This window comes from Oncorhynchus clarkii, chromosome 2 (assembly GCF_045791955.1).
Source record: "Oncorhynchus clarkii lewisi isolate Uvic-CL-2024 chromosome 2, UVic_Ocla_1.0, whole genome shotgun sequence".
Lineage (NCBI taxonomy): Eukaryota > Metazoa > Chordata > Actinopteri > Salmoniformes > Salmonidae > Oncorhynchus > Oncorhynchus clarkii.
The window spans coordinates 2,012,279-2,036,660 of record NC_092148.1 but is presented as its reverse complement, the minus strand read 5'-3'; the positions used below and the strand labels follow the sequence as shown (position 1 = coordinate 2,036,660).

At 50.0% G+C, this 24,382-nt stretch overlaps 1 protein-coding gene across 1 annotated transcript in view; it reads right to left on the bottom strand.

The window, feature by feature from the left end:
• LOC139419375 (F-actin-uncapping protein LRRC16A-like) overlaps positions 1-24,382 on the bottom strand; it is a 211,833-nt gene that overhangs the window by 128,602 nt on the left and 58,849 nt on the right. The window contains exon 3 of the mRNA XM_071169322.1: positions 6,481-6,531. Coding sequence (XP_071025423.1) covers positions 6,481-6,531 — 51 coding nt within the window. The remainder of the gene's footprint in view (positions 1-6,480; positions 6,532-24,382) is intronic.

Below are 24,382 nucleotides of genomic sequence, written 5' to 3'. Positions count from 1 at the left end.
CAGAGTAGTTTCCTAGGTTACCTATGAGCTGTAGCTGGCTGGCCAGAGTAGTTTCCTAGTTGACCTAGAAGAGACAGGCCTATGAGCTGTAGCTGGCTGGCCAGAGTAGTTACCTAGGTAACCTAGAAGAGACAGGCCTATGAGCTGTAGCTGGCTGGCCAGAGCAGTATCCTAGGTTACCTAGAAGAGACAGGCCTATGAGCTGTAGCTGGCTGGCCAGAGTAGTTTCCTAGTTGACCTAGAAGAGACAGGCCTATGAGCTGTAGCTGGCTGGCCAGAGAAGTTACCTAGGTTACCTAGAAGAGACAGGCCTATGAGCTGTAGCTGGCTGGCCAGAGTAGTTTCCTAGGTTACCTATGAGCTGTAGCTGGCCGGCCAGAGTAGTTACCTAGTTGACCTAGAAGAGACAGGCCTATGAGCTGTAGCTGGCTGGCCAGAGTAGTTACCTAGGTTACCTAGAAGAGACAGGCCTATGAGCTGTAGCTGGCTGGCCAGAGTAGTTTCCTAGGTTACCTAGAAGAGACAGGCCTATGAGCTGTAGCTGGCTGGCCAGAGTAGTATCCTAGGTTACCTAGAAGAGACAGGCCTATGAGCTGTAGCTGGCTGGCCAGAGTAGTATCCTAGGTTACCTAGAAGAGACAGGCCTATGAGCTGTAGCTGGCTGGCCAGAGTAGTTTCCTAGTTGACCTAGAAGAGACAGACCTATGAGCTGTAGCTGGCTGGCCAGAGTAGTTACCTAGGTTACCTAGAAGAGACAGACCTATGAGCTGTAGCTGGCTGGCCAGAGAAGTTTCCTAGGTTACCTAGAAGAGACAGGCCTATGTGCTGTAGCTGGCTGGCCAGAGTAGTTACCTAGGTTACCTAGAAGAGACAGACCTATGTGCTGTAGCTAGCTGGCCAGAGTAGTTTCCTAGGTTACCTAGAAGAGACAGGTCTATGAGCTGTAGCTGGCTGGCCAGAGTAGTTTCCTAGTTGACCTAGAAGAGACAGGCCTATGAGCTGTAGCTGGATGGCCAGAGTAGTTACCTAGGTTACCTAGAAGAGACAGGCCTATGAGCTGTAGCTGGCTGGCCAGAGTAGTTACCTAGGTTACCTAGAAGAGACAGGCCTATGAGCTGTAGCTGGCTGGCCAGAGTAGTTTCCTAGGTTACCTATGAGCTGTAGCTGGCTGGCCAGAGTAGTTTCCTAGTTGACCTAGAAGAGACAGGCCTATGAGCTGTAGCTGGCTGGCCAGAGTAGTTACCTAGGTAACCTAGAAGAGACAGGCCTATGAGCTGTAGCTGGCTGGCCAGAGCAGTATCCTAGGTTACCTAGAAGAGACAGGCCTATGAGCTGTAGCTGGCTGGCCAGAGTAGTTTCCTAGTTGACCTAGAAGAGACAGGCCTATGAGCTGTAGCTGGCCGGCCAGAGTAGTTACCTAGTTGACCTAGAAGAGACAGGCCTATGAGCTGTAGCTGGCTGGCCAGAGTAGTTACCTAGGTTACCTAGAAGAGACAGGCCTATGAGCTGTAGCTGGCTGGCCAGAGTAGTTACCTAGGTTACCTAAAAGAGACAGGCCTATGAGCTGTAGCTGGCTGGCCAGAGTAGTTTCCTAGGTTACCTATGAGCTGTAGCTGGCTGGCCAGAGTAGTTTCCTAGTTGACCTAGAAGAGACAGGCCTATGAGCTGTAGCTGGCTGGCCAGAGTAGTTACCTAGGTAACCTAGAAGAGACAGGCCTATGAGCTGTAGCTGGCTGGCCAGAGCAGTATCCTAGGTTACCTAGAAGAGACAGGCCTATGAGCTGTAGCTGGCTGGCCAGAGTAGTTTCCTAGTTGACCTAGAAGAGACAGGCCTATGAGCTGTAGCTGGCTGGCCAGAGAAGTTACCTAGGTTACCTAGAAGAGACAGGCCTATGAGCTGTAGCTGGCTGGCCAGAGTAGTTTCCTAGGTTACCTATGAGCTGTAGCTGGCCGGCCAGAGTAGTTACCTAGTTGACCTAGAAGAGACAGGCCTATGAGCTGTAGCTGGCTGGCCAGAGTAGTTACCTAGGTTACCTAGAAGAGACAGGCCTATGAGCTGTAGCTGGCTGGCCAGAGTAGTTTCCTAGGTTACCTAGAAGAGACAGGCCTATGAGCTGTAGCTGGCTGGCCAGAGTAGTATCCTAGGTTACCTAGAAGAGACAGGCCTATGAGCTGTAGCTGGCTGGCCAGAGTAGTATCCTAGGTTACCTAGAAGAGACAGGCCTATGAGCTGTAGCTGGCTGGCCAGAGTAGTTTCCTAGTTGACCTAGAAGAGACAGACCTATGAGCTGTAGCTGGCTGGCCAGAGTAGTTACCTAGGTTACCTAGAAGAGACAGACCTATGAGCTGTAGCTGGCTGGCCAGAGAAGTTTCCTAGGTTACCTAGAAGAGACAGGCCTATGTGCTGTAGCTGGCTGGCCAGAGTAGTTACCTAGGTTACCTAGAAGAGACAGACCTATGTGCTGTAGCTAGCTGGCCAGAGTAGTTTCCTAGGTTACCTAGAAGAGACAGGTCTATGAGCTGTAGCTGGCTGGCCAGAGTAGTTTCCTAGTTGACCTAGAAGAGACAGGCCTATGAGCTGTAGCTGGATGGCCAGAGTAGTTACCTAGGTTACCTAGAAGAGACAGGCCTATGAGCTGTAGCTGGCTGGCCAGAGTAGTTACCTAGGTTACCTAGAAGAGACAGGCCTATGAGCTGTAGCTGGCTGGCCAGAGTAGTTTCCTAGGTTACCTATGAGCTGTAGCTGGCTGGCCAGAGTAGTTTCCTAGTTGACCTAGAAGAGACAGGCCTATGAGCTGTAGCTGGCTGGCCAGAGTAGTTACCTAGGTAACCTAGAAGAGACAGGCCTATGAGCTGTAGCTGGCTGGCCAGAGCAGTATCCTAGGTTACCTAGAAGAGACAGGCCTATGAGCTGTAGCTGGCTGGCCAGAGTAGTTTCCTAGTTGACCTAGAAGAGACAGGCCTATGAGCTGTAGCTGGCTGGCCAGAGTAGTTACCTAGGTTACCTAGAAGAGACAGGCCTATGAGCTGTAGCTGGCTGGCCAGAGTAGTTACCTAGGTTACCTAGAAGAGACAGGCCTATGAGCTGTAGCTGGCTGGCCAGAGTAGTTTCCTAGGTTACCTATGAGCTGTAGCTGGCCGGCCAGAGTAGTTACCTAGTTGACCTAGAAGAGACAGGCCTATGAGCTGTAGCTGGCTGGCCAGAGTAGTTACCTAGGTTACCTAGAAGAGACAGGCCTATGAGCTGTAGCTGGCTGGCCAGAGTAGTTACCTAGGTTACCTAGAAGAGACAGACCTATGAGCTGTAGCTGGCTGGCCAGAGAAGTTTCCTAGGTTACCTAGAAGAGACAGGCCTATGTGCTGTAGCTGGCTGGCCAGAGTAGTTACCTAGGTTACCTAGAAGAGACAGGCCTATGAGCTGTAGCTGGCTGGCCAGAGTAGTTACCTAGGTTACCTAGAAGAGACAGGCCTATGAGCTGTAGCTGGCTGGCCAGAGTAGTTTCCTAGTTGACCTAGAAGAGACAGGCCTATGAGCTGTAGCTGGCTGGCCAGAGTAGTTACCTAGGTTACCTAGAAGAGACAGGCCTATGAGCTGTAGCTGGCTGGCCAGAGTAGTTTCCTAGGTTACCTATGAGCTGTAGCTGGCTGGCCAGAGTAGTTTCCTAGTTGACCTAGAAGAGACAGGCCTATGAGCTGTAGCTGGCTGGCCAGAGTAGTTACCTAGGTAACCTAGAAGAGACAGGCCTATGAGCTGTAGCTGGCTGGCCAGAGCAGTATCCTAGGTTACCTAGAAGAGACAGGCCTATGAGCTGTAGCTGGCTGGCCAGAGTAGTTTCCTAGTTGACCTAGAAGAGACAGGCCTATGAGCTGTAGCTGGCTGGCCAGAGAAGTTACCTAGGTTACCTAGAAGAGACAGGCCTATGAGCTGTAGCTGGCTGGCCAGAGTAGTTTCCTAGGTTACCTATGAGCTGTAGCTGGCCGGCCAGAGTAGTTACCTAGTTGACCTAGAAGAGACAGGCCTATGAGCTGTAGCTGGCTGGCCAGAGTAGTTACCTAGGTTACCTAGAAGAGACAGGCCTATGAGCTGTAGCTGGCTGGCCAGAGTAGTTTCCTAGGTTACCTAGAAGAGACAGGCCTATGAGCTGTAGCTGGCTGGCCAGAGTAGTATCCTAGGTTACCTAGAAGAGACAGGCCTATGAGCTGTAGCTGGCTGGCCAGAGTAGTATCCTAGGTTACCTAGAAGAGACAGGCCTATGAGCTGTAGCTGGCTGGCCAGAGTAGTTTCCTAGTTGACCTAGAAGAGACAGACCTATGAGCTGTAGCTGGCTGGCCAGAGTAGTTACCTAGGTTACCTAGAAGAGACAGACCTATGAGCTGTAGCTGGCTGGCCAGAGAAGTTTCCTAGGTTACCTAGAAGAGACAGGCCTATGTGCTGTAGCTGGCTGGCCAGAGTAGTTACCTAGGTTACCTAGAAGAGACAGACCTATGTGCTGTAGCTAGCTGGCCAGAGTAGTTTCCTAGGTTACCTAGAAGAGACAGGTCTATGAGCTGTAGCTGGCTGGCCAGAGTAGTTTCCTAGTTGGCCTAGAAGAGACAGGCCTATGAGCTGTAGCTGGATGGCCAGAGTAGTTACCTAGGTTACCTAGAAGAGACAGGCCTATGAGCTGTAGCTGGCTGGCCAGAGTAGTTACCTAGGTTACCTAGAAGAGACAGGCCTATGAGCTGTAGCTGGCTGGCCAGAGTAGTTTCCTAGGTTACCTATGAGCTGTAGCTGGCTGGCCAGAGTAGTTTCCTAGTTGACCTAGAAGAGACAGGCCTATGAGCTGTAGCTGGCTGGCCAGAGTAGTTACCTAGGTAACCTAGAAGAGACAGGCCTATGAGCTGTAGCTGGCTGGCCAGAGCAGTATCCTAGGTTACCTAGAAGAGACAGGCCTATGAGCTGTAGCTGGCTGGCCAGAGTAGTTTCCTAGTTGACCTAGAAGAGACAGGCCTATGAGCTGTAGCTGGCTGGCCAGAGTAGTTACCTAGGTTACCTAGAAGAGACAGGCCTATGAGCTGTAGCTGGCTGGCCAGAGTAGTTACCTAGGTTACCTAGAAGAGACAGGCCTATGAGCTGTAGCTGGCTGGCCAGAGTAGTTTCCTAGGTTACCTATGAGCTGTAGCTGGCCGGCCAGAGTAGTTACCTAGTTGACCTAGAAGAGACAGGCCTATGAGCTGTAGCTGGCTGGCCAGAGTAGTTACCTAGGTTACCTAGAAGAGACAGGCCTATGAGCTGTAGCTGGCTGGCCAGAGTAGTTACCTAGGTTACCTAGAAGAGACAGACCTATGAGCTGTAGCTGGCTGGCCAGAGAAGTTTCCTAGGTTACCTAGAAGAGACAGGCCTATGTGCTGTAGCTGGCTGGCCAGAGTAGTTACCTAGGTTACCTAGAAGAGACAGGCCTATGAGCTGTAGCTGGCTGGCCAGAGTAGTTACCTAGGTTACCTAGAAGAGACAGGCCTATGAGCTGTAGCTGGCTGGCCAGAGTAGTTTCCTAGGTTACCTATGAGCTGTAGCTGGCTGGCCAGAGTAGTTTCCTAGTTGACCTAGAAGAGACAGGCCTATGAGCTGTAGCTGGCTGGCCAGAGTAGTTACCTAGGTAACCTAGAAGAGACAGGCCTATGAGCTGTAGCTGGCTGGCCAGAGCAGTATCCTAGGTTACCTAGAAGAGACAGGCCTATGAGCTGTAGCTGGCTGGCCAGAGTAGTTTCCTAGTTGACCTAGAAGAGACAGGCCTATGAGCTGTAGCTGGCTGGCCAGAGAAGTTACCTAGGTTACCTAGAAGAGACAGGCCTATGAGCTGTAGCTGGCTGGCCAGAGTAGTTTCCTAGGTTACCTATGAGCTGTAGCTGGCCGGCCAGAGTAGTTACCTAGTTGACCTAGAAGAGACAGGCCTATGAGCTGTAGCTGGCTGGCCAGAGTAGTTACCTAGGTTACCTAGAAGAGACAGGCCTATGAGCTGTAGCTGGCTGGCCAGAGTAGTTTCCTAGGTTACCTAGAAGAGACAGGCCTATGAGCTGTAGCTGGCTGGCCAGAGTAGTATCCTAGGTTACCTAGAAGAGACAGGCCTATGAGCTGTAGCTGGCTGGCCAGAGTAGTATCCTAGGTTACCTAGAAGAGACAGGCCTATGAGCTGTAGCTGGCTGGCCAGAGTAGTTTCCTAGTTGACCTAGAAGAGACAGACCTATGAGCTGTAGCTGGCTGGCCAGAGTAGTTACCTAGGTTACCTAGAAGAGACAGACCTATGAGCTGTAGCTGGCTGGCCAGAGAGGTTTCCTAGGTTACCTAGAAGAGACAGGCCTATGTGCTGTAGCTGGCTGGCCAGAGTAGTTACCTAGGTTACCTAGAAGAGACAGACCTATGTGCTGTAGCTGGCTGGCCAGAGTAGTTTCCTAGGTTACCTAGAAGAGACAGACCTATGAGCTGTAGCTGGCTGTTCTTACCTTGCTAGGGATGCGTGCAGTCAGAAGGAAGGCCCGGTGAGATGAGAGAGCCTGAGGAAAACAGAGAAAATAAACAAATAAGTTGATCATCAACTACAAGGCAGCTGTAGAACATCACACATCAACTACAAGGCAGCTGTAGATCATCCCACAGCAACTACAAGGCAGCTGTAGAACATCACACAGCAACTACAAGGCAGCTGTAGAACATCACACAGCAACTACAAGGCAGCTGTAGAACATCACACAGCAACTACAAGGCAGCTGTAGATCATCACACAGCAACTACAAGGCAGCTGTAGAACATCACACAGCAACTACAAGGCAGCTGTAGATCATCACACATCAACTACAAGGCAGCTGTAGAACATCACACAGCAACTACAAGGCAGCTGTAGAACATCACACAGCAACTACAAGGCAGCTGTAGAACATCACACAGCAACTACAAGGCAGCTGTAGATCATCACACAGCAACTACAAGGCAGCTGTAGAACATCACACAGCAACTACAAGGCAGCTGTAGATCATCACACATCAACTACAAGGCAGCTGTAGATCATCACACATCAACTACAAGGCAGCTGTAGAACATCACACATCAACTACAAGGCAGCTGTAGAACATCACACAGCAACTACAAGGCAGCTGTAGAACATCACACAGCAACTACAAGGCAGCTGTAGAACATCACACAGCAACTACAAGGCAGCTGTAGAACATCACACAGCAACTACAAGGCAGCTGTAGAACATCACACAGCAACTACAAGGCAGCTGTAGAACATCACACAGCAACTACAAGGCAGCTGTAGAACATCACACATCAACTACAAGGCAGCTGTAGAACATCACACAGCAACTACAAGGCAGCTGTAGAACATCACACAGCAACTATAAGGCAGCTGTAGATCATCACACATCAACTACAAGGCAGCTGTAGAACATCACACATCAACTACAAGGCAGCTGTAGAACATCACACAGCAACTACAAGGCAGCTGTAGAACATCACACATCAACTACAAGGCAGCTGTAGAACATCACACATCAACTACAAGGCAGCTGTAGATCATCACACATCAACTACAAGGCAGCTGTAGATCATCACACAGCAACTACAAGGCAGCTGTAGAACATCACACAGCAACTACAAGGCAGCTGTAGAACATCACACAGCAACTACAAGGCAGCTGTAGAACATCACACAGCAACTACAAGGCAGCTGTAGATCATCACACAGCAACTACAAGGCAGCTGTAGAACATCACACAGCAACTACAAGGCAGCTGTAGAACATCACACAGCAACTACAAGGCAGCTGTAGATCATCACACATCAACTACAAGGCAGCTGTAGAACATCACACATCAACTACAAGGCAGCTGTAGATCATCCCACAGCAACTACAAGGCAGCTGTAGAACATCACACAGCAACTACAAGGCAGCTGTAGAACATCACACAGCAACTACAAGGCAGCTGTAGAACATCACACAGCAACTACAAGGCAGCTGTAGATCATCACACATCAACTACAAGGCAGCTGTAGAACATCACACAGCAACTACAAGGCAGCTGTAGAACATCACACAGCAACTACAAGGCAGCTGTAGATCATCACACATCAACTACAAGGCAGCTGTAGATCATCACACAGCAACTACAAGGCAGCTGTAGATCATCACACATCAACTACAAGGCAGCTGTAGATCATCACACAGCAACTACAAGGCAGCAACAAGTACCAAAAGGTGATCATGATGAAAATACCTTTCTGAACACGTGTGACAGGTTGAGAAGAAAAACACTAACAGACAAGCACATTCCTGACTTGACATTCAGCTGAGTTTGTCTGATAGAACAGAACAGAAACAGGGAAGGATGGGGAAACCCCCAGGGGGAAAATGAGGAAGATACGGGGGAACACACCAGTCACCAGCGGAGTCAGAAGGAAAAGTTTCCCACCGTGTCATGTTTAAAAACAAGGCCTGGGCAAGATGGCCTCCTTCCAGCAGAAGAGGACAGTGATGGATATTTGTTTTGGCTGAGGGACATTTAGAGTGACCCCACAGGGCCTGAGAACAAGGGGGAAGAGAATGGGGGAAGAGAGAGAATGAGAGAGACAGATAGAGGAATGGACTCGTCTTGCTGGGTCTCCTCTCCCCCTGACCTGACTAGATTCAGAGAGACAACCTCTGTGTGCTGTGGCCTCACTTCATCGCTCTTGCTCTCCTCTCTTTCTCTCTCTCTCCTCTCTTTCTCTCTCTCTTTGAAAGAGCACCAATTACTCATGGTTTTGTGTACACTTCTTTAAAAATAGGAAAAATACCAGAATATTCTCTAACTCTCAGGAAGAATCCTTACAAACAAATCTATGATTCTAAACCAAACCAGGCCATTACAACACATCACCATGTCTGTGTTCCAAATGGAACCCTATTCCCTATATAGTGGACTACTGAGTTGAAATGGAACCCTATTCCCTGTATAGTGGACTACTGAGTTCCAAATGGAACCCTATTCCCTATATAGTGGACTACTGAGTTGAAATGGAACCCTATTCCCTATATAGTGGACCACTGTGTTCCAAATGGAACCCTATTCCTTATATAGTGGACTACAGTGTTCCAAATAGAACCCTATTCCCTATATAGTGGACTACTGAGTTGAAATGGAACCCTAGTTCCTATATAGTGGACCACTGAGTTGAAATGGAACCCTATTCCCTATATAGTGGACTACTGAGTTGAAATGGAACCCTAGTTCCTATATAGTGGACTACTGCGTTGAAATGGAACCCTATTCCCTATATTTCTATTTGGAATGCAGAAAGATATGTCTCTTTTCTCCATAATCTGCCTGATTCAGTTCCCTGTCCTCCACAGAGTGATTCAGTTCCCTGTCCTCCACAGAGTGATTCAGTTCCCTGTCCTCCACAGAGTGATTCAGTTCCCTGTCCTCCACAGAGTGATTCAGTTCCCTGTCCTCCACAGAGTGATTCAGTTCCATAATTAGGTTGGGAATGAGAGTCATTATACTCAACTCAAATGAGGTCGTTCACCCAAATCAGAGTTGTTCCTGTTTTAGCTACTGCCATGGGGCCTTCTCTGACTCAGCATCATCACACACGTGACTCCCGCAGAGACAGACAGACGCTTTTACACAGCCTGTCACAGGACAATGAATGTAAATCTTTAGGTACTGAGCTCCAGTCATCGAGGCCCCCGTGGTAAATGAGCTCATCTCTGCTTGACTCAACACACAGCAGACAGAGATACAGAGACTGCTGCTCTGTACTGGGACAACAGGATATTACAGGATGTGACTCTGCTGTCATCTCTTCCTGGTCTGAACATGATAATAAAGGAAACCCTGCAGCTCTCGAAACACTGAGCACCCAGCCCAGTGACTACTGAGTAACCAGCCCAGTGACTACTGAGTAACCAGCCCAGTGACTACTGAGTAACCAGCCCAGTGACTACTGAGTAACCAGCCCAGTGACTACTGAGCACCCAGCCCAGTGACTACTGAGCAACCAGCCCAGTGACTACTGAGCACCCAGCCCAGTGACTACTGAGCACCCAGCCCAGTGACTACTGAGTAACCAGCCCAGTGACTACTGAGCACCCAGCCCAGTGACTACTGAGCAACCAGCCCAGTGACTACTGAGTAACCAGCCCAGTGACTACTGAGCACCCAGCCCAGTGACTACTGAGTAACCAGCCCAGTGACTACTGAGCACCCAGCCCAGTGACTACTGAGCACCCAGCCCAGTGACCACTGAGTAACCAGCCCAGTGACTACTGAGTAACCAGCCCAGTGACCACTGAGTAACCAGCCCAGTGACTACTGAGTAACCAGCCCAGTGACTACTGAGTAACCAGCCCAGTGACTACTGAGCACCCAGCCCAGTGACCACAGAGTAACCAGCCCAGTGACTACTGAGTAACCAGCCCAGTGACTACTGAGTAACCAGCCCAGTGACTACTGAGCACCCAGCCCAGTGACTACTGAGTAACCAGCCCAGTGACTACTGAACACCCAGCCCAGTGACTACTGAGCACCCAGCCCAGTGACTACTGAGTAACCAACCCAGTGACTACTGAGTAACCAACCCAGTGACTACTGAGTAACCAACCCAGTGACTACTGAGCACCCAGCCCAGTGACTACTGAGTAACCAGCCCAGTGACCTCTGAGAACCCAGCCCAGTGACTACTGAGTAACCAGCCCAGTGACTACTGAATAACCAGCCCAGTGACTACTGAGTAACCAGCCCAGTGACTAATGAGTAACCAGCCCAGTGACTAGTGAGTAACCAGCCCAGTGACTAGTGAGTAACCAGCCCAGTGACTACTGAGCACCCAGCCCAGTGACTACTGAGCACCCAGCCCAGTGACGACTGAGTAACCAGCCCAGTGACTACTGAGTAACCAGCCCAGTGACTACTGAGTAACCAGCCCAGTGACTACTGAGCACCCGGCCCAGTGACCACTGAGTAACCAGCCCAGTGACTACTGAGCACCCAGCCCAGTGACTACTGAGCACCCAGCCCAGTGACTACTGAGCAACCAGCCCAGTGACTACTGAGCACCCAGCCCAGTGACTACTGAGCACCCAGCCCAGTGACTACTGAGTAACCAGCCCAGTGACTACTGAGCACCCAGCCCAGTGACTACTGAGCAACCAGCCCAGTGACTACTGAGTAACCAGCCCAGTGACTACTGAGCACCCAGCCCAGTGACTACTGAGTAACCAGCCCAGTGACTACTGAGCACCCAGCCCAGTGACTACTGAGCACCCAGCCCAGTGACCACTGAGTAACCAGCCCAGTGACTACTGAGTAACCAGCCCAGTGACCACTGAGTAACCAGCCCAGTGACTACTGAGTAACCAGCCCAGTGACTACTGAGTAACCAGCCCAGTGACTACTGAGCACCCAGCCCAGTGACCACAGAGTAACCAGCCCAGTGACTACTGAGTAACCAGCCCAGTGACTACTGAGTAACCAGCCCAGTGACTACTGAGTAACCAGCCCAGTGACTACTGAGCACCCAGCCCAGTGACTACTGAGTAACCAGCCCAGTGACTACTGAACACCCAGCCCAGTGACTACTGAGCACCCAGCCCAGTGACTACTGAGTAACCAACCCAGTGACTACTGAGTAACCAACCCAGTGACTACTGAGCACCCAGCCCAGTGACTACTGAGTAACCAGCCCAGTGACCTCTGAGAACCCAGCCCAGTGACTACTGAGTAACCAGCCCAGTGACTACTGAATAACCAGCCCAGTGACTACTGAGTAACCAGCCCAGTGACTAATGAGTAACCAGCCCAGTGACTAGTGAGTAACCAGCCCAGTGACTAGTGAGTAACCAGCCCAGTGACTACTGAGCACCCAGCCCAGTGACTACTGAGCACCCAGCCCAGTGACGACTGAGTAACCAGCCCAGTGACTACTGAGTAACCAGCCCAGTGACTACTGAGTAACCAGCCCAGTGACTACTGAGCACCCGGCCCAGTGACCACTGAGTAACCAGCCCAGTGACTACTGAGCACCCAGCCCAGTGACTACTGAGCACCCAGCCCAGTGACTACTGAGTAACCAGCCCAGTGACCACTGAGCAACCAGCCCAGTGACTACTGAGTAACCAGCCCAGTGACTACTGAACAACCAGCCCAGTGACGACTGAGTAACCAGCCCAGTGACTACTGAGTAACCAGCCCAGTGACTACTGAGCACCCGGCCCAGTGACCACTGAGTAACCAGCCCAGTGACTACTGAGCACCCAGCCCAGTGACTACTGAGCACCCAGCCCAGTGACTACTGAGTAACCAGCCCAGTGACCACTGAGCAACCAGCCCAGTGACTACTGAACACCCAGCCCAGTGACTACTGAACAACCAGCCCAGTGACTAATGAGTAACCAGCCCAGTGACTAGTGAGTAACCAGCCCAGTGACTACTGAGCACCCAGCCCAGTGACTACTGAGCACCCAGCCCAGTGACTACTGAGTAACCAGCCCAATGACTACTGAGTAACCAGCCCAGTGACTAGTGAGTAACCAGCCCAGTGACTACTGAACACCCAGCCCAGTGACTACTGAGCACCCAGCCCAGTGACTACTGAGCACCCAGCCCAGTGACTACTGAGTAACCAGCCCAGTGACTACTGAGTAACCAGCCCAGTGACCACTGAGCACCCAGCCCAGTGACTACTGAGTAACCAGCCCAGTGACTACTGAGTAACCAGCCCAGTGACCACTGAGCACCCAGCCCAGTAACTACTGAGCACCCACCCCAGTAACTACTGAGCACCCAGCCCAGTGACTACTGAGTAACCAGCCCAGTGACTACTGAGTAACCAGCTCAGTGACTACTGAGTAACCAGCCCAGTGACCACTGAGTAACCAGCCCAGTAACTACTGAGCACCCAGCCCAGTGACTACTGAGTAACCAGCCCAGTGACTACTGAGCAACCAGCCCAGTAACTACTGAGCACCCAGCCCAGTGACTACTGAGCACCCAGCCCAGTGACTAGTGAGTAACCAGCCCAGTGACTACTGAGTAACCAGCACAGTAACTACTGAGTAACCAGCCCAGTGACTACTGAGTAACCAGCCCAGTGACCACTGAGTAACCAGCCCAGTAACTACTGAGCACCCAGCCCAGTGACTACTGACAGTTCTTGTACCATACCCTGCCAGTCAGGCAGTAGCCCTCCTCCAAGTAGCCCTCCTCCAAGTAGCCCTCCTTCATGGCTGTTCTCTTGACTGCTGGCACCTACGTGGACCCTCCCAGGTCCTCCTCCTAGGCCCTCCTCCCAGGCCCTCCTCCCAGGCCCTCCTCCCAGGCCCTCCTCCCAGGCCCTGCTCCTAGGCCCTCCTCCCAGGCCCTCTTCCCCAGGCCCTCTTCCCCAGGCCCTCTTCCCCAGGCCCTCCTCCCCAGGCCCTCCTCCTAGGCCCTCCTCCCAGGCCCTCCTCCCAGGCCCTCCTCCCAGGCCCTGCTCCCAGGCCCTGCTCCTAGGCCCTCCTCCCAGGCCCTCTTCCCCAGGCCCTCTTCCCCAGGCCCTCTTCCCCAGGCCCTCTTCCCCAGGCCCTCTTCCCCAGGCCCTCTTCCCCAGGCCCTCTTCCCCAGGCCCTCTTCCCCAGGCCCTCTTCCCCAGGCCCTCTTCCCCAGGCCCTCTTCCCCAGGCCCTCTTCCCCAGGCCCTCTTCCCCAGGCCCTCTTCCCCAGGCCCTCCTCCCCAGGCCCTCCTCCTAGGCCCTCCTCCCAGGCCCTCCTCCCAGGCCCTCCTCCATGGCTGTTCTGACCCCTAAATGGACTATAAGCCATAAACCAGCCTATAAGCCATCTGCGACCACCGCCATCACCCTGGCCTCTCAGCCAATCGCTGAGCAGCATCTCCAGATGGCCACAATGCTGGAGCAGCGAAGAGGATTTGTGTGGAGGGGGGGGGGGGGCAGAATTCAGCAAAAACACCAAATAATACATGCAGAGGCCGATTATCAAAATCTAAATGATCAAAATCCTGAAAAAAAGCTGCTAAATTTTACAACCACCTAAAAGGAAGAGATTCCCAAACCTTACATAACAAAGCCATCACCGACAGAGAGATGAACCTGGAGAAGAGTCCCCTAAGCAAGTCCCCTACAGAGCCCCAGGACAGCAGCACAATTAGACCTAACCAAATCATGAGAAAATAAAAAGATAATTATTTGACACACGGGAAAAGAATACCTGACCACTGTGACTGACCCAAACTTAAGGAAAGCTTTGACTATGTACAGACTCAGTGAGCATAGCCTTGCTATTGAGAAAGGCCGCCGTAGGCAGACATGGCTCTCAAGAGAAGACAGGCTATGTGCTCACTGCCCACAAAATGAGATGAAAACTGAGCTGCACTTCCTAACCTCCTGTCCAATGTATAACCATTTTAGAGACACATATTTCCCTCAGATTACACAGATCCACAAAGAATAAACACAAATTATAAACTCCCATATCTACTGGGTGAAATTCCACAGTGTGTCATCACAACAGCAAGATTTGTGACCTGTTGCCACAAGAAAAGGGCAACCAGTGAAGAACAAACACCACTGTAAATACAACCCATATTTATGTTTATTTATTTTCCCTTTTTGTATTAGAACTATTTGCACATTGTTACAACACTGAATATAGACATAATATGACATTTGAAATGTCTCTATTCCTTTGGAACTTTTGTGAGTGTAATGTTGACTGTTCATTTTGATTGTTTATTTCCCTTTTGTTTATATTCTATATATTATGTTTGCCGTTTGAATTGAATTGAATTGAGAGAGAGAGAGAGAGACAACATCAATGTGTGGTACAGCTCCACCATAAGGCCCTTGGCCTGGAAACACACACACACACACACACACACACACACACACACACACACACACACACACAGAGGGTGACAAAAAGAGAGGCACACACACACACACACACACACACAGAGGGTGACAGAAAGAGAGGGCACGTTTTTCTGTTACACAATGTAGATTATTGGCCTGTTGGAAACTACAACTCCCTACTACATCTGTTCAACTATGTAGAATATTGGCCTGTTGGAAACTACAACTCCATACTACATCTGTTAAACTATATAGAATATTGGCCTGTATAAAATACAACTCCCTACTACATCTGTTAAACTATGTAGAATATTGGCCTGTATAAACTACAACTCCCTACTACATCTGTTAAACTATGTAGAATATTGGCCTGTATAAACTACAACTCCCTACTACATCTGTTAAACTATGTAGAATAGTGGCCTGTATAAACTACAACTCCCTACTACATCTGTTCAACTATGTAGAATATTGGCCTGTTGGAAACTACAACTCCCTACTACATCTGTTAAACTATGTAGAATATTGGCCTGTTGGAAACTACAACTCCCTACTACATCTGTTAAACTATGTAGAATATTGGCCTGTTTGAAACTACAACTCCCTACTACATCTGTTAAACTATGTAGAATATTGGCCTGTTTGAAACTACAACTCCCTACTACATCTGTTAAACTATGTAGATTATTGGCTTGTTGGAAACTACAACTCCCTACTACATCTGTTAAACTATATAGAATATTGGCCTGTTTGAAACTACAACTCCCTACTACATCTGTTAAACTATGTAGAATATTGGCCTGTTTGAAACTACAACTCCCTACTACATCTGTTAAACTATATAGAATATTGGCCTGTATAAAATACAACTCCCTACTACATCTGTTAAACTATGTAGAATATTGGCCTGTATAAACTACAACTCCCTACTACATCTGTTCAACTATGTAGAATATTGGCCTGTTGGAAACTACAACTCCCTACTACATCTGTTAAACTATGTAGAATATTGGCCTGTTGGAAACTACAACTCCCTACTACATCTGTTAAACTATGTAGAATATTGGCCTATACAACTCCTTATTTCATCCCACTTTTATCCTGACTGTCAAACCTCCACCCTCACTTCCACAGATTATCCTGACTGTCAAACCTCCACAGATTATCCTGACTGTCAAACTTCCACCCCCAACTCCACAGATTGACAGTCAGGACAAACCTACACCCCCAACTCCACAGATGATCCTCACTGTCAAACCTCTACCTCCAACTCCACAGATTATCCTCACTGTCAAACCTCCACCCCCAACTCCACAGATTGACAGTCAGGACAAACCTACACCCCCAACTCCACAGATTATCCTCACTGTCAAACCTCTACCCCCAACTCCACAGATTATCTTCACTGTCAAACCCCCAACTCCACAGATTATCCTCACTGTCAAACCTCTACCCCCAACTCCACAGATTATCTTCACTGTCAAACCTCCACCTCCACAGATTATCCTCACTATCAAACCTTTTTCTAAATATTTATGCAAAATTAACGAGGGTCCAGCTTCTAAACAGACAGACTTGTGTGTGTGTGTGTGTGTGGACCCACAGACAGTGGTTGAATGTTCAGATCAGTTGGACCTCAGTCCCAGAAAGCCTGTCTCTGTAACCTCAAACCAAACATGAAGAATGACTGAAGGAAAAGACATTCCTCAAACACATCATCTGCTCTTCTCACATCTCCTACTGCACCGTGACTCTGTGTGTGTGTGTGTGTGTGTTCAGTGTGTGTGTGTGTGTGTGTGTTCAGTGTGTGTGTGTGTGTGTGTGTGTGTGTGTGTGTGTGTGTGTGTGTGTTCAGTGTGTGTGTGTGTGTGTGTGTGTGTGTGTGTGTGTGTTCAGTGTGTGTGTGTGTGTGTGTGTGTGTGTGTGTGTGTGTGTGTGTTATTCATATTACTGTTGATTGACAGAGTTAGCGGGCTTCACCACAGGTGATTTAGTCTCATCTTACTAACAGCGAAACAAAATGAAACCTAATTTGCCCCCCGTTTCACCAAATCCAAATCTGGTTGGATGAATCCATCACGTAACGTCTCCATTATAAACTGATCCCTAGAGCAGCTGTTTGACAGGTGCTGATTAATGTGAGAGGATATTAAACCATTTAGCTGATAACTAGTAACAATCCCTGGATGGTCTCTTCAGCATGACAATTATAACACAGCAGAAACAACCCCTTCTCTTCTTCTCATTTTTCACCACAAAGACAATTAAATGTTCACTACAACGGAAACAAAGGGAATACTGACAACATTATGAGACAACAGTAGCGGTCACGTTGTCTAATTAAATGGACAACAGTAACTGTCACGTTGTCTAATTAAATGGACAATAGAGAGAGAGAGAGAGAGAGAGAGAGAGAGAGAGAGAGAGAGAGAGAGAGAGAGAGAGAGGAGAGAGAGAGAGAGAGAGAGAGAGAGAGAGAGAGAGAGAGAGAGAGAGAGAGAGAGAGAGAGAGAGAGAGAGAGAGAGACAGAGAGAGAGAGAGAGGATACTTAACCTGTGTAAAAGACTCCAAACATAGAAAATCATTAATTTAGTAATTAGTAATCCGGTTATACGGTAACCCGGTTATACGGTAACCCGGTTATATGGTAACCCGGTTATACGGTAACCCGGTTATACGGTAACCCGGTTATACGGCTATACAGTTATACGGTAACCCGGTTATACAGTTATACGGTAACCCGGTTATACAGTTATACAGTTATACGGCTATACAGTTATACGGTAACCCGGTTATACGGCTATACAGTTATACGGTAACCCGGTTATACAGTTATACGGTAACCCGGTAATATACAGTTATACAGTTATACGGCTATACAGTTATACGGTAACCCGGTTATACGGTTACGCTGTTATACGGTTATATGATATAATTGTGCCAGCCCTAGAGAGAGTACATGAGGACTGACCTTCTGACCTCTACATCATCCTCTCACCTGTGTCACCTGTGGAGTACCCTGGTTTATTTAACCAACCACAGGGAAGAGAGCAAGGCCAACTGAGGAAACAACTGGAGGTCAGCAGCCGTCCTACGGGGCGTGGCGTCCCATCTGGGCCGGGCCCTGACACTACAGTAGTCTGGGAGAATTCAGTTTTTCACTTCAGTCAAAATGAACTGAAAATCTCCTAGAAAACAATAGGCTGCTGTACACACATATCTCTCTCCTGTCTGTCATGAAGTCATACAGACAGATGGTTAGAATCCTCTGGTCCTGGGCCACTGTTCTCTTCCATACCTGACTCACACTGACACAGCTCGTGAGTCACAGCCATTGGCCTAGTCAGGCCCACTCAGGGTTGATGGATGGACAGGCAAGGAGAGGTGGCTGTTTTAGGGACCCTGTACTCGTGTTCCATGCAAAGTGGATAGAACTCCTCTCCACTACTATCCTCCTCCTGCTCCTCTCTCCTCCTCTCTCTCCTCCTTTCCTCCTCCTCTCTCTCTCCTCCTCTTTTCCTCCTGCTCCTGCTCCTCTCTCTCTTCCTCCTCCTGCTCCTCTCTCCTCCTTTCCTCCTCCTCCTCCTCCTCTCTCCTCCTTTCCTCCTCCTCCTCTCTCCTCCTTTCCTCCTCCCATCTCCTCTCTCTCTCCTCCTTTCCTCCTCCTCCTCTCTCCTCCTTTCCTCCTCCTCTCGTCTCCTCCTCTCTCTCCTCCTTTCCTCCTCCTCCTGCTCCTCTCTCCTCCTTTTGCTTCTCTCTCCTCCACTCTCCTCCTTTCTCCTCCCCCACCTCCTCTCTCCTCCTCCTCCTCCTCCTCCTCTCCCCCTCCTCCTCCTCATCTCTTCCTCTCCATTCTGTTCTTTGGCCTCTGGCACTTCACAATAACCTACTTATAATGGCAGCACCAGAGGAAAGAGTGAAATGAATGAAATGATTTCTTCCTCATAAAACCTAACCCCTAACCGGCACTAAAGACATTCCATTTAGTTGGAGACAGACTGTGTTTTCCTGTAGATAAAGTCTCAATTCTCTCTTCAGAAAAGCATCGGTGTTATTAGGTTTTGTTCACCTGTTGGTGTTTGCTTTGGTATCGGCTAATGAAATCACCAAAACCAGAAATTCCCTGGCTACGCCAGACTCTGCTTTGTCATATACCTGGCAACCCGAGATTCTGCATTATCACACACCTGGCAACGCCAGATTCTGCGTTATCACACACCTGGCAACGCCAGATTCTACTTTATCACATACCTGGCAACGCCAGACGCCAGACAGACAAGCAGAATTTCCAGACTTCATCCTAATCTTTAAATCATCAAACATGTGCAGAGTCCCAAATTCCACCCTATTCCCTACAAAGTGCACTACATTTAACCAGGGCCCAAAAGCAGTGCTCTATGTAGGGAATAGGGTGCATCATGATGTAATAACTCAGCACTCTACAGGAGCCTACAGTGTACATATATTAAACCCTTGAATGAGTAGGTGTGTCCAGCTGTTGACTGGTACTATATACATATATACAGTATGTACAGTACCAGCCAAAAGTTGGACACACCTACTCATTCCAGGGTTTATTCTTATTTTTTTGTATTTTGCGTCTGGCTTCCGGGTTAAGTGGGCATTGTGTCAAGAAGCAGTGCGGCTTGGTTGGGTTGTGTATCGGAGGACGCACGGCTCTCTGCCTTCGTCTCTCCCGAGTCCGTAGGGGAGTTGCAGCGATGAGACAACACTGTAACTACCAATTGGAAACCAGGACAAAATAAATAAACTCCCTATACATAAAATACAAGTTTATAAATATGAAAATCTCTCTCTTAAATCAGTCTCTTCAGTTATGCCAGATAAGACAGACACTGCACCATAAACCAAAAAGGTTCTGCTCCCCAGTCCAACACCGCCTCTATCCAAACACGTCAGACAATATTGGCAGACAGGTTGCAATCCATTTTGTTCTGTTCAGCAGTAGAGCCTTAGGGCTGCATAGGGCTGAAATGGCACCCTATTCCCTATATAGAGCACTACTTTGGACCAGAGGCCCTGGGGGGAAAATAGTGCACTACATAGGGAACAAGGTGCCATTTGGGACTCAGCCGTCTCTCCATACAGTTCATGTAGGTGTGGTTGGTGGGGTCTGATGGAGGAAATTGGCTGCACTTCACGTGGATTCACTCCAGGCTAGAACATGCTGACAGTGCACCTGATGTCTGGGTCTACTGCTGTATGGATTCACTCCAGGCTAGAACATGCTGACAGTGCACCTGATGTCTGGGTCTACTGCTGCAGCCTCCTACTGCTACATGGATTCACTCCAGGCTAGAACATGCTGACAGTGCACCTGATGTCTGGGTCTACTGCTGCAGCCTCCTACTGCTACATGGATTCACTCCAGGCTAGAACATGCTGACAGTGCACCTGATGTCTGGGTCTACTGCTGCAGCCTCCTACTGCTACATGGATTCACTCCAGGCTAGAACATGCTGACAGTGCACCTGATGTCTGGGTCTACTGCTGTAGCCTCCTACTGCTACATGGATTCACTCCAGGCTAGAACATGCTGACAGTGCACCTGATGTCTGGGTCCACTGCTGTAGCCTCCTACTGCTACATGGATTCACTCCAGGCTAGAACATGCTGACAGTGCACCTGATGTCTGGGTCTACTGCTACAGCCTCCTACTGCTACATGGATTCACTCCAGGCTAGAACATGCTGACAGTGCACCTGATGTCTGGGTCTACTGCTGCAGCCTCCTACTGCTGCAGCCTCCTACTGCTACAGCCTCCTACTGCTACAGCCTCCTACTGCTGCAGCCTCCTACTGCTGCATACCCATGATGATCAACACTCAGACTCCAGTACCATACTGCAGATCACTGTGGTGAACAGGGAGCAGAAGACCCAGTCTGTCTCTCTCTCCTCACAGACCCAGTCTGTCTCTATCTCCTCACAGACCCAGTCTGTCTCTCTCTCCTCACAACCCACTGTGGTGAACACTGAGCAGCAGACCCAGTCTGTCTCTATCTCTTCACAGACCCAGTCTGTCTCTCTCTCCTCACAGACCACTGTGGTGAACACGGAGCAGAAGACCCAGTCTGTCTCTCTCTCCTCACAGACTCAGTCTGTCTCTCTCTCCTCACAGACCCAGTCTGTCTCTCTCTCCTCACAGACCACTGTGGTGAACACGGAGCAGCAGACCCAGTCTGTCTCTCTCTCCTCACAGACCCAGTCTGTCTCTCTCTCCTCACAGACCCAGTCTGCCTCTCTCTCCTCACAGACCACTGTGGTGAACAGGGAGCAGCAGACCCAGTCTGTCTCTCTCTCCTCACAGACCCAGTCTGTCTCTCTCTCCTCACAGACCACTGTGGTGAACAGGGAGCAGCAGACCCAGTCTGTCTCTCTCTCCTCACAGACCGGGTCCCTAGGTTCATTATCCCTGGCTAAAGCATCTGGTCATGACAACCCTCCACACTGTATGATAGACCACACCCCACCAGGCTGGCATTGTGGTAGAGGGAGGCAGCCTCTCTCCTGATCCGCTAACTGCAGGTTAACAATGGGGTTACTCCAAGAGGTCACGCTACAGAGATCAGCCCTCGCTGGCTACAGCCCACTGCTCTACCAGCCGTAACCAAGCTTCTCTCAGGCTCTCTCCCAACCTCTCTCCCAACCTCTCTCCCAGCCTCTCTCCCAGCCTCTCTCTACCAGCCGTAACCAAGCTTCTCTCAGGCTCTCTCCCAACCTCTCTCCCAGCCTCTCTCTACCAGCCGTAACCAAGCTTCTCTCAGGCTCTCTCCCAACCTCTCTCCCAGCCTCTCTCTTCCTGCCTCTCTCTACCAGCCGTAACCAAGCTTCTCTCAGGCTCTCTCCCAGCCTCTCTCTTCCTGCCTCTCTCTACCAGCCGTAACCAAGCTTCTCTCAGGCTCTCTCCCAACCTCTCTCCCAGCCTCTCTCTTCCTGCCTCTCTCTACCAGCCATAACCAAGCTTCTCTCAGGCTCTCTCCCAGCCTCTCTCTTCCTGCCTCTCTCTACCAGCCGTAACCAAGCTTCTCTCAGGCTCTCTCCCAACCTCTCTCCCAGGCTCTCTCTTCCTGCCTCTCTCTACCAGCCATAACCAAGCTTCTCTCAGGATCTCTCTCAGTCTCTCTTCCTGCCTCTCTCTACCAGCCGTACCCAAGCTTCTCTTAGGCTCTCTCCCAGCCTCTCTCTCTACCAGCCTCTCTCCTAGCCTCTCTCTCTACCAGCCTCTCACAGGCTCTCTCCTAGCCTCTCTCTCTCCCAGCCTTTTCCAGACTCTCTCCCCAGCCTCTCTGTTTCCCAGCCTCTCCCAGCCTCTCTCTCTCCCAGCCTCTCCCAGACTCTCTCCCCAGTTTCTCTCTCTCCCAGCCTCTCCCAGACTCTCTCCCAAGCCTCTCTCTCTCCCAGCCTCTCCCAGACTCTCTCGCCAGCCTCTCTCGCAGCCTCACTCCCACCCAACAGACACAGTCTCTCTATGTGTTGTCATTTCCATTGTCAGACCAGCCAGTCAGAACCCCCAGCGATCAGAGACCCGGAGTATCCTAATCCTACCCAGTATCAGATCCAGTCCCATCTCTATTAACCTGCTGCCCTGGCCTCAGCCATATTCCCCAACCCCAGTCACATAACCAGACCCAGCTCCAACCCACAGCCCTGTACCCCAACCCCAGTCACATAACCAGACCCAGCTCCAACCCACAGCCCTGTACCCCAACCCCAGTCACATAACCAGACCCAGCTCCAACCCACAGCCCTGTACCCCAACCCCAGTCACATAACCAGACCCAGCTCCAACCCACAGCCCTGTACCCCAACCCCAGTCACATAACCAGACCCAGCTCCAACCCACAGCCCTGTACCCCAACCCCAGTCACATAACCAGACCCAGCTCCAACCCACAGCCCTGTACCCCAACCCCAGTCACATAACCAGACCCAGCTCTGCCCACAGGCCTGTACCCCAACCCCAGTAACATAACCAGACCCAGCTCCAACCCACAGCCCTGTACCCCAACCCCAGTCACATAACCCGACCCAGCTCCAACCCACAGCCCTGTACCCCAACCCCAGTCACATAACCAGACCCAGCTCCAACCCACAGCCCTGTACCCCAACCCCAGTCACATAACCAGACCCAGCTCTGCCCACAGGCCTGTACCCCAACCCCAGTAACATAACCAGACCCAGCTCCAACCCACAGCCCTGTACCCCAAACCCAGTCACACAACCCGACCCAGCTCCAACCCACAGCCCTGTACCCCAACCCCAGTCACATAACCAGACCCAGCTCCAACCCACAGCCCTGTACCCCAACCCCAGTCACATAACCAGACCCAGCTCCAACCCACAGTCCTGTACCCCAACCCCAGTCACATAACCAGACCCAGCTCCAACCCTGTACCCCAACCCCAGTCACATAACCAGACCCAGCTCCAACCCTGTACCCCAACCCCAGTCACATAACCCGACCCAGCTCCAACTCACAGCCCTGTACCCCAGCCCTGTACCCCAACCCCAGTCACATAACCAGACCCACCTCCACCCCACAGCCCTGTACCCCAACCCCAGTCACATAACCAGACCCAGCTCCAACCCACAGCCCTGTACCCCAACCCCAGTCACATAACCAGACCCGGCTCTCCAAAGGAACATGAAAACAGAACATTTACTGGTCTCCATAGGAACATGAAAACAGAACATCTACTGGTCTCCAAAGGAACATGAAAACAGAACATCTACTGGTCTCTATAGGAACATGAAAACAGAACATCTACTGGTCTCCATAGGAACATGAAAACAGAACATCTACTGGTCTCCATAGGAACATGAAAACAGAACATCTACTAGTCTCCATAGGAACATGAAAACAGAACATCTACTGGTCTCCATAGGGACATGAAAACAGAACATCCACTGGTCTCCATAGGAACATGAAAACAGAACATCTACTGGTCTCCATAGGAACATGAAAACAGAACATCTACTGGTCTCCATAGGAACATGAAAACAGAACATCTACTGGTCTCCATAGGGACATGAAAACAGAACATCCACTGGTCTCCATAGGAACATGAAAACAGAACATCCACTGGTCTCCATAGGAACATGAAAACAGAACATCTACTGGTCTCCATAGGAACATGAAAACAGAACATCTACTGGTCTCCATAGGAACATGAAGACAGAACATCTACTGGTCTCCATAGGGACATGAAAACAGAACATCTACTGGTCTCCATAGGAACATGAAAACAGAACATCTACTGGTCTCCATAGGAACATGAAAACAGAACAAAAGACATTGACAAACAGTAATGTTTCGTGAACAGCTGATGACTTTGATGTCTGGTCCAATCAGATCACTGACAGAGATTTGAAGGCTAATCTGATTGGGTGGTATGTTTACATGACTGGCACTGAGAGACTTCAGACAGCTATTTATAATTAACATTTAATGGCACTCTATGATCATAGGGAATAGGATGTCATTTGGGAGACACCC